The sequence below is a fragment of the Culex quinquefasciatus genome, chromosome 3 (genome assembly GCF_015732765.1).
Source record: "Culex quinquefasciatus strain JHB chromosome 3, VPISU_Cqui_1.0_pri_paternal, whole genome shotgun sequence".
Lineage (NCBI taxonomy): Eukaryota > Metazoa > Arthropoda > Insecta > Diptera > Culicidae > Culex > Culex quinquefasciatus.
Window position 1 is genome coordinate 166,547,043 of NC_051863.1, and position 16,173 is coordinate 166,563,215.

Here is a 16,173-nt window from a genome sequence, read left to right on the forward strand (position 1 = left end):
TTTAGCGAAAAAAAAAATGTTTTCCATAAAAAATTATTTGGAGATCAGAAAAAAAACTGTTTTCTGAGCAAAAATAGCACAAAAAAAGGAACTAAAAAAAAAACAAAAAATCAAAAAGTTTAATTTTTCATAGAAAATTGAAATGCAATGTTCAAAGTGTAGACACAACGAATCATTCCAATTCCAATTCAAATTTGGGGAGTAGTTTAGGGCCTAAATCCAACCAACAAAAAAATCTTATTCTGGTTTGATTTGATCACTTTTTTGATTTTTTCATATAACGACGAGCCAGTCTAGTGACTATTTCTTGTCAATACTTCTCAATGGAACAAAACATGCATTTTTTGGTTCTCTAAAAACTCGAACTTTTCTTGTCTCGAAAGGACGTTTTTTGTTTAACTAAACTCATTTTTATTCTTGAAAGATTGGACGATTCCACGCAAATTGCCACTACGTTTTCTTCAAGAAATCGGACATTGCATCAGAACACACCCCTCGTTCTTGACCAGAAGCCAACACAAATCTACTTGTGCATTCTCCCAACAGATCGCTTGCCCCGGCTACCATAATGCTGTCAAAACGGACGCCGTGTGCGCTGAAACGGACATCCACTTCCTAGAGTCTCGTAGCTTGTTGTCGTTTTCAGAGAACAAGACCCCCAGAACAAACCCCCCCAACCAACTGAGAGAGGCTCGACTGCCTTCGAAGATTTGTGGCCAAGACCTTGGGGGCACCACGAAACGGTTTTGCAACGCAACAATCGATGGAATTCGCGTGCGATTATTATCGCGGAATCGCCGCCGTCGGCATGTTTATGACTTTGGGAAGAGTCACTTGGCGAAACTTGGCGGCGCGGCGATATATATGGGAAAGAACAACAATATACCTGGCGGGGTTCTTTCTTCGTGAGAGGGGGCACGCAAAAATTATTAAGGTGCTGATCATCGGCTGGCGCGATGGCACGAGGGTAGAATTTTTAATTATAAGCTGTCGCGATAAAGGATTGATGGGTGGGTGAGCAACTAGGAAGGTTTGTGAATTTGGTTGCTTGAATTTTTGTTTGGTTCATAAATCAAAAGAATAAAATATCATCGATTTGTTAAAATATTATTTTTTCAAATTATTTTTAAAACCGATTGAAAACCTCTGCTTCCAAGTGCCGAGGAGGGCACGTCAACATCTCCTCGTGTAGCCGGAGAATCGTTGCGATCTTTCTCAGTACACGCATAAAGGCACGTTCTGTTTCGGCATCAAACAGAAAAACACAATGCCAACAAGCTAAACTGTCTGCTTATGAGCTAATCTCTCCCTCTCACAAACAGCGTACTGTTCCAAGTTTCTTCGAAAAAAAAAATCGATTCTAACCGGCCAATACATTCCGCCGAAGGTCGACCTTAACTTGCCGGAGAGTTCTTCAGCGCATCGCTCATCCCGAGCAGACGGAAATATCGTGGGAATAACATTTTTTGTTATTTGAAAATACTAGGCCAATAACAATTTATGTTGTTATTGTAATAACAGACTAATAACATTTTTAGTTATTCTTCGAACAAATCTTTGTTATTATTTTTTGTTATTTTAACAACTAATCCGATCATCCCAATAACATTTGGAGATATTCTTCCATAACAAGAAATGTTATTCCAAAGTTGTTTTGGATTTCAACCAATATCAGACCAGAAACAAATTTTGTTATGATAACATAAACTGTTATTATACACCCAGAATTGGGCATCGGCATACGAGAGGATAAAGAGCACGATTCGGTAGTAAAATGGTACTGTGTGCGGACTGAGAGGATAAATCCCGAAATTAACGAGAGTACTTTACTCATGGGTTCATCTTCAAAATAAGTTCATCTATCAAAAAAAAAAGTACCGGTACCGAGACTCGAACCTATGACCTTCGGCATATTGAACCGTGCCTTTGCCGTATGGGCCACCATGGTTCGGTGACTAAACCCGAGCAGACGGCAATAACTTTGGAATAACATTTTTTGATATTTGAAAATACTAGGCCAATAACATTTTATGTTATTTATAACAAGTTTTGTTATTCACCGTTATGATTTTTTTGTTATTTGATTGTTATTGTAATAACAGACTTATAACATTTTTAGTTATTCTTCGAACAAATCTTTGTTATTAATTTTTGTTATTTTAACAACTAATCCGATCATCCCAATAACAGTTTGGGGTATTCTTCCATAACAAAAAATGTTATTCCCAAGTTGTTCTGGCTTTCAATCAATATCAGACCGATAACAAATTTTGTTATGATAACATAAACTGTTATTCTACTCTTATGCAACAATGAATTTTTCAAGAAGAATCCATAACACTTTTTGATATTTTAACAGAATTTGTTATTGAAATGACATGAATTTTGTTATTACCGTTTACCCGGGAAGGGCGGTCATTTGTCCATATAAGCCACTCAATAGGATGAACTGTTCCAATGAACGAATGAACAGGCGAGAGGACTATACTCTCGCAAAATAGTACTTTCCTCACGTTTCTTTTCGTGAGGACTATCCCCTCGTTCTTTAACTTTGGGTGTACCCTTATGCAAAAATGGATTTTTCAAGAAGATTCCATAACAATTTCTGTTATTTTAACAGTATTTGTTATTGAAATGGCATGAATTTTGTTATTACCGTCTGCCCGGGATCATCAAAGCAAAACACCCGTTACCCATGGCTGGCTTCAATTTACACTCCAAAGCACGTGTTGTTTGCTGTTTAGCTTGGCCACGATTTAGTTCGACATACTAGCGATAACTACTAGCGAGGAAGGTGGTGGAACACAAATTTGAAACTATTTGCAACAAATCACGGCGACGACGACGACGGGGCAACAAGGTGAAGGAACTCACTCACGAAAATGGTGGTGTGGCACAGCGGAAGAGGGAATTCTAATGTAATGTGAGAATGCAAAAAAAAAAAAAAATCAAACTAAACTAATTCAAAAGCAAAGAGGGCAACTAGAAATAAGACACTGATGGATTGAAACTATGACGCGGAAGGTCACATGCTTGCGGTGGTTTTGGTGGGGTGTGAGTGAACTTGTAACGTGCACGATAGGCTGACTTTGAACCCGCAAAACTGACAGATTTGATGGATTTTGAGGAGCTGAGCTTATCTACAAGAATCGGAATGCGTGGAACGCGTTTGGTTTGAAAATTGATGTGACTGTGAATATTGATTGGTTGTTTATGATTTGACAAATTGGTCAAGTTTGGCTGAGACGAGAGTTTTAAAAGTTCTGGAATATTGAAAAGTTTTATTTTTATGTAACTTTTTATGATCCCCGGTCCTAACCTGGCCGCAGCACCTAAATGGACCTTATAAAATTGAGTTATTAATAAAAAATATTGTAAAGTTTGTTTGTGAAATATGGTATGCACTTGGTTGAATGTTTTCGTTACAATTTTCTAGATTTGCAATAGGAAAATAATTTTTTGCAATTCCGTCGTGAAACTACTTACTTTTCCTGTCAATCTTGAACGACGAAATAGCCTACTTTTCTGTACCAAAAATAACAGAATCGAAAAGCAACACTTTTCAAAATAAATGCTGAAAAGTTCTACTTTTCAGCACTCAAATGGGTGTTGAAAAGTTGAACTTTTCAGCACTTGTTTCGAAAAGTAACACTCTTCAAAAAAAATTTTGATCTAAACGATTTATTGACAAAATACATGAAAATTTGACAAAAAATTTCACTCAGTGTGTGTTTTTTGGAATTGCAAAAATGTTGTATGGAACTCGTTGCAAAACTTGATTTTTTCAGCACTCTTCGTATTTATCCAACTCGGTGAACCACGTTGGATAAATGTACGACTCGTGCTGAAAAAACCTTCTTTTTGCAACTTGTTGCATAAACTACTGTTTCACTCTTTAAATTAGAGGGAGGCACCAACCACATAAAGGTGAATTAAGTAACGTTTTTTTATTTCCTCACTTTAAATTAAGTTAGTTCTGTTACTAAATAATCAATTTACAATTACGTATTTCTTATAACCTTATAGAGTTTTGGAGAACCTTTCAACTATGATTTGTACCACGATTTGTACTGTATTTCATTTTGATTTCATTGGCTATTCTAACAAAATTACAATAAAAAAAACCTTCGAGATTTGCTAAGGAAAAGTAATTTTAACATCAAATTTCCAAATCACTTTAGAGCATTTTGGAGTCATATTTGAGACAATGAAAAAAAAAAAAACGTTTTCGTCATTCGATAATTCGAAGTAATATTACACACTAGGTTTGTTTTGCAATCCTTTTTTTTTTTTTTTATTTATAGATCTGACGAAAACAAAAATTTTAGCAAAAAAAAAAAACTTTTTGCGGTACTGTACACCGACAATTTATGAATAAATACAAACATGAATAAAATGATTCTAAATGTAGGAAAATGCCTTTTTAAATGGATTTTTAAGATGATTGCACTTGAATTTCCATTGAAATTTTGATTTTTTAGATTTTTTTTGCCTCTTAATTTTTTGAGCCGATTTTAAAGAGAGGGCAACAATTTTTTTTTAAAATATTTGTAACTGTAGGGTAGTGTAAAAAGGAAGGGTTGCACGAAAGAGTTTATATTTTCCAAAAGGTCAAACAATATGTAAATTTTAGCTTTTTGGGTTTCATTGAAACCACCTTGAGTCAGGGATATTCAGGAACACTCAAAAAGCAAAAAATAAAAAATAAATGTACATTGGACGTTTAAAAAACTCCACAAATGTTGAAAAAAAGCTTAACTTTTTTTTGTGCACGATTGAAGTATGTAGAATGAGTCATATTTAAAATTTTGGGACCACAAATAGGAACTGTTATAATGTTTAACGCATTTTGTGATACATTTTGCTTAGAAGTTTTGAAAAAGGTTAGAAATTTTAAATTATTTCGTATTTTGGCCGCACCTTCGAAATTGATGATTTTAAATATAAATTACATTGAAATTCCATTAAAAATAACCATGAAAGTATTAAAACAGTTTTACATCAATTATTAAAAATTTAACAAGTTCTGCTACTCCATAATACATTAACAGAATTATATCTGAACGAATACTACAATAAACAGTAAGCACATTTGTCAAATATGGGTAAATTTTTAAAATATATTTTTTTAACTTATGTATAAACCATACACACTAAGATTAATTTACCGAGATCGGTAGTTGAAAAATCGTTAAAGTTTAGATCGGTAAACCATCTGTCAAAATGAACAAAATTTTACCGAATTTCGGTTGTACGATGAACAATAATAAGTTCATTATTGTTCATCGCACTACTGATTTTCGCCTACGAAATTCACCGAATTTTACCAATTCCCATAGTTTACAGTTTACCGAACTGTTCAGCAGTTGAAAAATCGGTGAAATTTACCGATTTCGGTAAAAATCTATGTCTGTACCTTGTATTTGCCCACTCGACGTAGGTCAGAGTTGAAAGACAATTTTACCGAATTCCGTAATTGAAAAATCGGTAAAGTTTAGATCGGTAAACCATCTGTCAAAATGAACAAAATTTTATCGAATTTCGGTTGTAGGATGATCAATAATGGACTTCATTACAGAGATTCGGTAAGTTTTTACCGAACTCGGTAAGTTTCAGTTAACCGAACTGTTCAGCAGTTGAAAATTCGGTAAACTTTACCGAATTCGGTAAAAAAATCTATGTGTGGTAAAGGCGGGATATTAGCCGTTAAAAAATAGTTTGCACTAGAACCGAATTTTACAAAATCCAATTTAAAAAAAAGTGAAAGTATGTCTTTTTTCAGGCATGTTTTACGGTTTATTTTTTGTATGGATGTTTAAGGGGTTACATACATGTAGAAAATCACAGAATGTCATATTACAGAAAATTTATTAAATCAACTTTCATGATTAACCCAAGTAACATTTTTTTCCAGGAGTTCTACAAGAGCTCTTCAAGATAGCTACAGCGTAGCAGTTTGGACCGCGAGAGGATAAAACTCTCTTCAAGTACTCTTCCAAACTCCTGAAGAAGTTTTGAAGAGAATTTTATCCTACCGCGGTCCAAACTGATATGCTGTAGCTATCTTGCAGAGCTCTTGTAGAATTCCTGGAAAAAATGTTACTTGGGTAAAGTAAGTTACAGACGATTTAGCCTGAAAATATTGCCATGCGCAAAGCGAACTGTCAAACTTTGCGAGCGTTTTTCTCTGAACACCGAGTTGATTTACGGGTTCCGCGATGTCTCGAGATGGGATAGACCAAATTGGCTGAAATTTTGGGTGAAGACTCGCAAGACATATCCCGTGTGCATGACGAAGCCCGATTTTGAAATTTTGCATTTTTTTTAATACAAAAATCAAAAGCTTTCGATTTTTTATATGAAAAACATAAAAATATTTTTATCTTTTTTTAAAATAAACTTTTTGAAAATCGACCTTCGTCAATTTTGAGCCGATTTGGTCAAGGCAGTGTTAAGATATTGTGGCACCTGTTTTTTGAAAATGCTAACTTCATATAGCTGTTTCTCGGCAATGATACAACCAAATGTCTTCAAATTTATTTTTTAAATAGTTGAAAATGTATATTTTAATGTCCTGAAAACAGATTTTAAAAAAGTTTGACTTTGTGCTCAAACCAACCTCTGACATTTTTGCCGATTTACATGTATGTAACTCCTTACAATCTAAGCTGGATCGAAACAAATTATTAGCCGAATTCATATTTAAGAAAAAAAAAATAAAACCAAAATTTTTTAGAGACCAAGGTTTTTTCCCTTTTGTGAGCTACTAGCAAAAAAAAGTTATTCATTTTCAAGATTTCGAGATTATGATAAAAAAAAGTTGATAGTTTTTTTTTTTCTAAAAAAAAATCAAGAAGTGAATTCTTCAACAATTTCAAATAATGGTCAAATCTGTATTCACGATAGTAGGCCGAGAGGATAACTGTACCATATGGAACTGAGAGGACTTTTGATAAATACAGTTATTTGAGATATTTTTTTTTAGTAAAAAGTCTTCCATACAGTCTAGATTCGATTATCCGAAGGTCTTGGACAAATTTCATAATCGAATCACGAAAACATTTTTTTTTGTTCTCATATTTTTTATTGTTGAGCTTAAGTATAACTCATCAACTATTCTAAAGTGGTCCAGAATTTTTAAATCCAAGATGGCGGCCAAAATGGCGGAGATGAAACATTGAAAAAATGCATTTTTAATTTAATAGGCAATTAAATATTCAAATTTGACTAAAATGGGGTCACAGAAATTAGATTTGTCTGGATAATAAACACGATTTCTGTATAGTGAAGAAAAAAAATGTTCAGATAATTTCATTGCAGCGGAAGATCTAATGTTTATTCATAAAATTACTTTCTTGAGTTGAAATTTTGGATAAAACTCAGTAAAGCAAGTAAAACAGTAGAAACTCATCAGTCACATCACACAAATCGTAACGCCGCTATCATTTATGACGCAAATGAAATTAATACACAGAGTGGCCATACATTTGTACAAAGTAGAGAAACACTACACCACAACAGTTACTAACGTCAAGGGACGGGGTGGGCGGGACGGGTCAACTGATGGTGTCCTACCTCAAACATTTGATAGTAACGACCAGACTGATGATGATAATGATGATGGTGATGAATAGAGAGGTGTTGTGATGTGATTCATTTTCAGACGGCACACAACCAACCAGTTGATGAGATCAAAACAGAGAGAGCAGAGAGTAGGCGAGAGAGAAAACACGATAGAGAGGATGCAACGCACACATCAAAATGAAAAGAAGAGAGAACGTTTGAAGAGTTATGTGTGAATGCAAAGAAAAAAAGTAAAATAGCGAAAAAAACAAAAGAAGAAAGAAAGAAAGTAATAGACAGACGAAATAACGAATGAGATAACAGAGCAAAAACAAAGCGGCTTGCACACGCAGGCTCACACCCGAAAACAACAACACGACGAAGATATGAAATAACAGAAGCAAAAGAAATGATGACAGATTGATCCGCCCTGTTCGTTTCGCTGCCCTAAGTAGTGTCATTAGTCCGCGTCGACTCGATTGAGGACAACCAACTTAAAAGCTTCCGTGTTACGCGAAATGAGTCCGGCTGGCAAAATTTGGAATACTTTTGCAATCACTCACCTGAACGCATGGTTTGCACAGGTTCACGCACAGTCCGTCCGAGTCCTTGCTGTAGTGCTCGACCAGTTCCTGCAGCGTCCGGAAGGTGGTCCTCCTGGCAATGAAGAATCCACCCTCGTCCAGCTGCCGGATTCTGTAGTGCTTCACAGTATCGCCGTCGCGGACTGTTCGCAGCCCAAGTTCCGGGAAGAAAGCCGCGAAGCGGAAATGAGAGAGAAAAGAAATGGCGTCGTTAAGCATCGGAGGGATCGGACTAGGGTGGTCCCCGACGGCATGCACTCACCCGACAGCGAGTAGTCATTATGGCGGCTTTCCGAGTCGCGAATCAAGAATGCACCGTGCTCGTTTTCCGGCAGCAGCAATTTCTTCTCCGCCTCTATTCTCTTGATCTTCCGGAAGTACCACCTGCGCGAAAAAAGAAAAAAAAGAAAGAGTAAGAAGAAAATTAGCAAACAAATTATCATTAGCTGGGGGAGAGAGAGAGAGAGAGATCTGGGCCACTCGCTGGTCCCGGGAGGGGTAATTTAGGGTGAAATTAGGTGTGGCAAAACGAGATTATGTAAGGGCACACTGGTTGGGGTCGGTGCAATCAGTCAAAAGGCTCTCTGTAGGGTAAAGAGTTAGCAAATTTTTATATTTTTGAATTTTCTTAAGATGTCAAATTAGGTCAAAATCGATGTTATTAGTAATTATTAAATGCTAAGCTGATTGAAATTGGTAGTGACAGTTCAACCAACGGAATCGACGTAACACCTTATAATGTGGCCCTCTTAAACCTTGCGGTTTCGTCAACGGATCCACAGGCGTGTATCGTTCTTTTTGCGACAAGACTGCGCCTCCCGGGTCTCCTAAGTGTGAAGGTATGGGCACGGGGAGAGGGCACCGAATACCTATATTTACACTTAGAATTTTTTGCGTCCGCCCCGGGATTCGAACCGGCGACCTCTGGATTGTGAGTCCAGTGCGCGGTCCGATTGATCCACACAGGCAGACATGTCAACAGTTCAACCAAAGTGTATTGTTTTCTAGTCATATTATCTGTGTTAGCTTTTATTCTTGCGCAATGGCACAGAACATTACCAGCATTTGTTTTTTGAAATACCCAAGATTTGTAGAAAACAAAATATTTTGGAAAAGATATTAAATTTTTTTAATATGGGAATTAAATATTAGAAAATTTCTCAATTATGTTGACAGTCACAGAATTTTTTTAAATATTATTTTTTTCAAAGCTGACCATTGCAAATCTTTTTCAAAGTTATTGCCCCTCCCCCCTTCTTTCTTGAAAAAACGGCAAAAAAAACCTTTGAAGCAGCATAATTTCAAACAAGGCACCATCATCTAACACCATCGTGTCTCCAATGTTGTCATATCAGCACATTGACGTTCAATTACAGCTCATAAAAAGAGTTTTTAACTAAATTCGAGTGATAATTAGCAAGCGAGTTTCTTTCAACAGTTTTACCTACAACATAATTTTTTAACCCTTTCCGGCCTGATGGGTCATATATGATCCAAAAATGACAAAAAAAAAAAGAAAAAATACCAAAGCTAGCTAGTCGTGAATCATTTTTCCATCATTAGGCTGGTTCAAATTTAATTTAAAGTTTTTGTCAGGGGGGCATTTTTTTTTTCAAAGATGTTTAAAACTGGAGTTTTTTTTTAAAAGGTCCAATAAAACAAATTTTCAGTTTTTGCTTTTTGGGTGTTTTTTTTTGTACCCCTGGCTCAAGGCGGTTTCAAAAACGCCCAAAAAGCAAAAACTGAAAATTTGGTTTATTGGACTTTTCAAAAAAAAAAGCTCCAGAAAGTTTCAATGAAATTTAAAGTGCAATCCGCAGAAATCAATTGAAAATGGATTCGCCTGCGTTTAGAAGCATTTTTAAGCATGTTTGGGTTCGCTAAAAAATCTTTTGGTTTTTTGAAAATTTTCGATGATTAGAATAGCAAAAAGTTTTTTTTCGCTAAAATTTTTGTTTTCGTCAAATCTTAATTTTTTGAAAACTAATGTTTGTAAAACAATTCTGGAGTTTTTTTTTTAAAAAGGTCCAATAAACCAAATTTTCAGTTTTTGCTTTTTGGGTGTTTTTTAATACCCCTGACTCAATGCGGTTTCAAAAACACCCAAAAAGCAAAAACTGGAAATTTGGTTTATTGGACCTTTTCAAAAAAAACTCCAGAATTGAGCTAGTGTTCATGCATTTTAAAACACTTTTTTCATTCAAATCTTGAGACTATGGCTCAAAATCTTATTTTATTTTTGTGCAAATAGTTGTTGCAAATGAAAAAGGCCACCTTTGGTTTGGTTGAAAATTAGGGTGGTTCATGATTAAGGTGACTTTGAAATTCTAACTTTTCAGACATATTTTTGGGTATTTTTTGTCTTCTAGAAATTCGTTGGGCTTGTCAATCCAAGCAACCTTGGCGAAGATGCCAAAATTTTATCTCGCAATTTACGCTTTATACGACAAAATTTAGAGAAAGCATATGTATTTTTAACGAAGCAGTTCAGGGTTAAGTTTTAGAGCTAAGTTATGTTTGGGGCACAATTTAAGGCCTCTAAAAAACCAATAGGGGAAAGTGGGGCAAGAGTAACAAGCTAAGGAAATGCTCGTTATAACCCATCAAAAACGTTAAAAATCTGTCGGATTTTTTTATAATCATCTTATTCCAGGTCTTGACTAAAACTTTGATAGAAGAAGTTTTTAAAAAATCCTGTTTTTTAATGTTAAAAATTGATTTAAAAAAAATTGATTTTCCGTACGTTCTTCTCAACTAGTGGGGCAAGACGAACAACCCGTTGGGGCAAGAGGAACAATGCATGAAATAACATGTTAATTTGCTAATAATTGAACTGTTATCACTTGTACACATCAGATTAGAATGTATTTGAAACGTTTCTTTAATTTTAAGATTAATTAATAATATTTTACTAAAAAATTGATCGTTTATACAAAAACAAATTATTACTTAGATGAAAAAAAGGAAATTTTCATAATATCACTATATTTTGTACGGAATTTTTTTTATCAATTGTTTATCAGTTTTTAAGTACTTTTATGTATTTATTTCCCAATAAAATATGATTTTGCAGCAATTCGTATTTTTTCCATAATAAAAATCCATATGGTACACTTGCCCCACCTGGACAAGGTTTTTTAAAAGCTCTCAACAAAAATAGCCAAAAGTTAAATCATACTTTATAATAGGTGCAAGTCATTGGTAGGGACACTACTGATCTAGGAAAAATAGCATTTTGATAATATGAGCCTTAAATCGAACCCTAAGCCTTATTTTGTACTTTCCAAATATTATAAGAAAACAAAGGTTTTGAAAAAAACTTCATTAAATCTCATGCCCCGTGGCGTTTACGTCGTTTTGGCGGTTATGTGGTAGTAGAATCAGCTAATTGCATTGCTAGCAACAATTCCTCATACTGGCAATAATCAAAATTGTAAAAATTACGGCCGTACGAGCGATTGTTCCTCTTGCCCCATATGGTCGTCTTGCCCCACCTTCCCCTATTTTTATTTTTTTGACAAGTCTATTTCGGCTTAAGGGTCAAAAGTGCCAAAGTGATTGAGAATTTCTTATAGATTTCTCAAACAATATTTTTTTTCATAAGTATAAAAAAAAAGTTCTTTTTTTTTTTAAATAACTCTATTGTTTTTTTCTGCAATATGGGTTGAAATGATCGGCAATTTCATGATCATTTCTGGAGTTTTTTTTTAAAAGATCCAATAAACCAAAATTTCAGTTTTTGATTTTTGGGTGTTTTTAATACCCCTGACTCAAGGCGTTTTCAAAAACACCCAAAAAGCAAAAACTGGAAATTTGGTTTATTGGACCTTTTAAAAAAAACTTTAGATTTGTTTTACTGATGTGTTAATACTTAAAATGTAAGTACATTAAAAAAAATCACGTAGTTTTGAGATTTTTTTCATAGTGATGCGTTAAAGCTATTGAACATTATGTGGAAAATTGTCGTTCATTTGATACTTCTATATTACAACAACATGAATTTAGCGTATTTTTTCAAGAGATCGTAGTCTTGTGTACATCTTAAATATTTTCAAAGAAGTTCCAATGCTATCCAAATGTTTGAGGAATAACCAATAATGAAAACTCTAGTACCTACTTCCAATGTTTTGTGAAAATTATGTGTATTATATATATAAAAAAAACGATTATAGTATTATTAAAATCTATGCCAATGTTTCGATCATTTGATACCAAACAAAATGATTATTTTCTAAATACGTAGCTGTGGACTTAACTGTTAAAAATCTGATATAGGGCATTAAGGCCGTTGCATATATTTTTTGAAGTTAATGTTCCTCGACTCTGACCAAAGTCGAGGGGGAAGGGGGGGCAACAAATAAAAAATAAATAAAATTGTATTTGCGACTCACGGTTTTAACATTTGAATGAAATAAGTGAATGAAATAAGTGCAATCATTAGTTTCCAAAATACCTTAGTATTGACAAAAATTGCGGTGTTGTACATTGGAATTTCTTAAAAATTCAAAATATTTTTAATCCAGCCCAAACGTGCAAAATATGATTATCAATTTAGAAAAATGCGTTTTAGATTGTTTTCAGTTGATTTTACTTTCATTTTCATGACAATTTTGAAGTTTTTAAAAAAAATATTTTTTTTGCCCCCTGATTTTTTGGACCAATTTTGAAGGGGGTTTGTCACCCCTCTTCAAAATTGGAAAAAATATTTTTTAAATTATTAAATTAAATTTTAAGATATTTGGTTGCAGCATTGCCAAGATAAAGCTTTTTAAAGTTAGTAGTTTCAGGAAATGGGTGCCTCGATATATAAACGCTGCTTTGACCAAACCGGCTAAAAATGTTGGGATACAATTTTCGAAAAAGTTGATTTTCGCGAAAATTGTCGATAATGATTATTTTTAGACCAATTAAACACGGCATTTTTCGCCTAAGGAAACCCCAGTCCGAATGGTGATGAAATATTGAAAAATACATTTGGTAAATAGCCAATCGACCATTTGGGTTGTATAGAATTAGAATCGCAGAACTCTAATTTGATGTTAAAAGTAAGCAAATAAAAAATACGATTTTTATGTTCAGATTCGATTATCCGAAGTCCCATACAAACATTCGGATAATCTTTATTTTGGAAAATCGAGGCTTCGGATAATCGATTCTGTACTGTAATCAAATATCTTTTACGCCTTTTCCCTATTTCTGTTCCATATATCTCTAATTTACGCAAAATATTGTATCATTCCTCGGAATTGCCCTAATCGACGCATAATTATGAAAAATTGCACCAAAACACAGATAAACGTTTGCTATTTATAAAACCCGCAGCAAACAACTCTGTATCTCCGTTGCGCATAAATTCGAACCAATTTTCTCCACCAGACCTTATACCATCCATCATCATCGCGAAAAGCAACGACGACATGTGCGTCTCGAGGGGGCGTCGTCGTGATCCCTCTATTTTCTTGGAAAAAAAAACTGCGCCACATAAACAAACACCAAATTATGCGTTTGTCAACCCCCCCTGTGGAAATCACCCTCTTCTTTGGGTGCACTCAGTTGTATTAAAGATTACAATTTTCGCAAGTTAATGCTGCCGATATTCTTTTTTATTCTTGGAATTTTGCTAAGACTTTTATTTGAAATTTTGGTTAAATACTTAAATTTCTCAAATTGTGAATCAGTCATCTGATTAGAAGTATTTTTAACCAACTGAGTGTAACTGATAGTGGAACACTCTGGAACCGTTTTTTTTTTGCTGCATTTGCATCTCGCCACTTGTCACCACTTGTGGAGCCCTCTTTTTGCTGCAGCAGCAGCAGCACTGATCTCCGCCATAATTAACGACGTCGGGCAAAGTGTAACTATCTACACCGACGCTGCCGCCGCCGCCGGCCAAACCCGCGATAGACCTTAGCAATTAGTGCACTTTCTTCATAATCATCCCTCATATGCATACCCGTCGCAGCTCCAAGCAGGGGCCAACCCACACGAGGAAAGCATGCCGAGGAGTAATTATGGCCTTTTGCTGCTAACCTGCAAAGAGGCGCAGAGGGATGAGGGCACACGCGAATCTGGCCCGAATGATCTGCCCTGATGGATTGCATGCTGCTGCTGTTTGTTTTCCTCCCGAAAGTCAGCACGAGGTAGCCAACGTGACTTGGTGCTGCCGGGGTGCTATTTGAGTCTCGTTGAAAACGAACTTAAATTGGGCCAATTTTGTCTAATAGAAGCGAACTTAAGTGCGGGGGTTTTACCAATAAAATTGAAAGTAAAGCTTTGCGAAAGAAAGATAAATTTAGCATTTATTGCACAAAAAAATATTTTTTAGAAATATTTTTCTATGAAGACATTGCGTTGTTTCTTGTATCGTATAAAATAATCTTAATTTTGAAATAAAAATTTCCAATTTTATTGGGGTAATTCTCCGCCAACTCACACAGCAGTTGCCCCGACCCCTCTTCGATTTGCGTGAAACTTTGTCCTAAAGGGTAACTTTTGTCCCTGATCACGAATCCGAGGTCCGTTTTTTGATATCTCGTGACGGAGGGGCGGTACGACCCCTTCAATTTTTGCACATGCGAAAAAAGAGGTGTTTTTCAATAATTTGCAGCCTGAAACGGTGATGAGATAGAAATTTGGTGTCAAAGGGACTTTTATGTAAAATTAGACGCCCGATTTGATGGCGTAATCAGAATTCCGAAAAACGTATTTTCATCGAAAAAACACTAAAAAGTTTTAAAATTCTCCCATTTTCCGTTACTCGACTGTAAAAAATTTTGGAACATGTCATTTTATGGGAAATTTAATGTACTTTTCGAATCTACATTGTCCCAGAAGGGTCATTTTTTCATTTAGAACACAATTTTTCATTTTAAAATTTCGTGTTTTTTCTAACTTTGCAGGGTTATTTTTTAGAGTGTAACAATGTTCTACAAAGTTGTAGAGCAGACAATTACAAAAATTTTGATATATATACATAAGGGGTTTGCTTATAAACATCACAAGTTATCACGATTTTACGAAAAAAGTTTTAAAAAGTTGGTCGTCATCGATCATGGCCGTTCATGGTCACCCGCGACAGACACGGACGACGAAACAAAGAGAAACGCAAAAGTAACTTTTTCAAAACTTTTTCGTAAAATCGCGATAACTTGTGATGTTTATAAGCAAACCCTAATGTCTATATATCAAAATTTTTGTAATTGTCTGCTCTACAACTTTGTAGAACATTGTTACACTCTAAAAATAACCCTGCAAAGTTAGAAAAACACGAAATTTTAAAATGAAAAATTTTGTTCTAAATGAAAAATGACCCTTCTGGGACAATGTAGATTCGAAAAGTACATTAAATTTCCCATAAAATGACATGTTCCAAAATTTTTTACAGCCGAGTAACGGAAAATGGGAGAATTTTTAAAATTTTTTATTGTTTTTTCGATGAAAATACGTTTTTCGGAATTCTGAGTACGTCATCAAATCGGGCGTCTAATTTTACATAAAAGTCCCTTTGATGCCAAATTTCTATCTCATCACCGTTTCAGGCTGCAAATTATTGAAAAACACCTCTTTTTCGCATGTTCAAAATGGAAGGGGTCGTACCGCCCCTCCGTCACGAGATATCAAAAAACGGACCTCGGATTCGTGATCAGGGACAAAAGTTATCCCTTAGGACAAAGTTTCACGCAAATCGAAGAGGGGTCGGGGCAACTTTTCCCGATTTCGTGTGAGTTGGTAGAGAATTACCCATTGATTATTGTCATCGATGGCGAAAGCAACGCATATTTTCAAATTCGTCAACATTGAATTTATGGATTCGATCCCAAGATATCAGCTAATAATTGTTTGTGAATTCAGGTGTAGTTTTAAATTTATTTAGTTTCAGAAGATGATTTTGATATATTTAGATATGTGACTTACACAGGTTCAAATTTTGGTTAAGATAATTAAGGTCAAGCAACATTCCCTAAATATCAAGCGATTTAATTTATTTTGTGATAATCTGTTTGGAAACTGGTAAACCTTTTTTTAC

At 34.9% G+C, this 16,173-nt stretch overlaps 1 protein-coding gene across 1 annotated transcript in view; it reads right to left on the reverse strand.

The window, feature by feature from the left end:
- The window catches only part of LOC6039281, a 109,956-nt gene that overhangs the window by 16,846 nt on the left and 76,937 nt on the right, over positions 1 to 16,173 (reverse strand). The window contains exons 3-4 of the mRNA XM_038263560.1: positions 8,410 to 8,531; positions 8,127 to 8,290 (exon numbers count right to left, since the gene is read on the reverse strand). Coding sequence (XP_038119488.1) covers positions 8,127 to 8,290; positions 8,410 to 8,531 — 286 coding nt within the window. The remainder of the gene's footprint in view (positions 1 to 8,126; positions 8,291 to 8,409; positions 8,532 to 16,173) is intronic.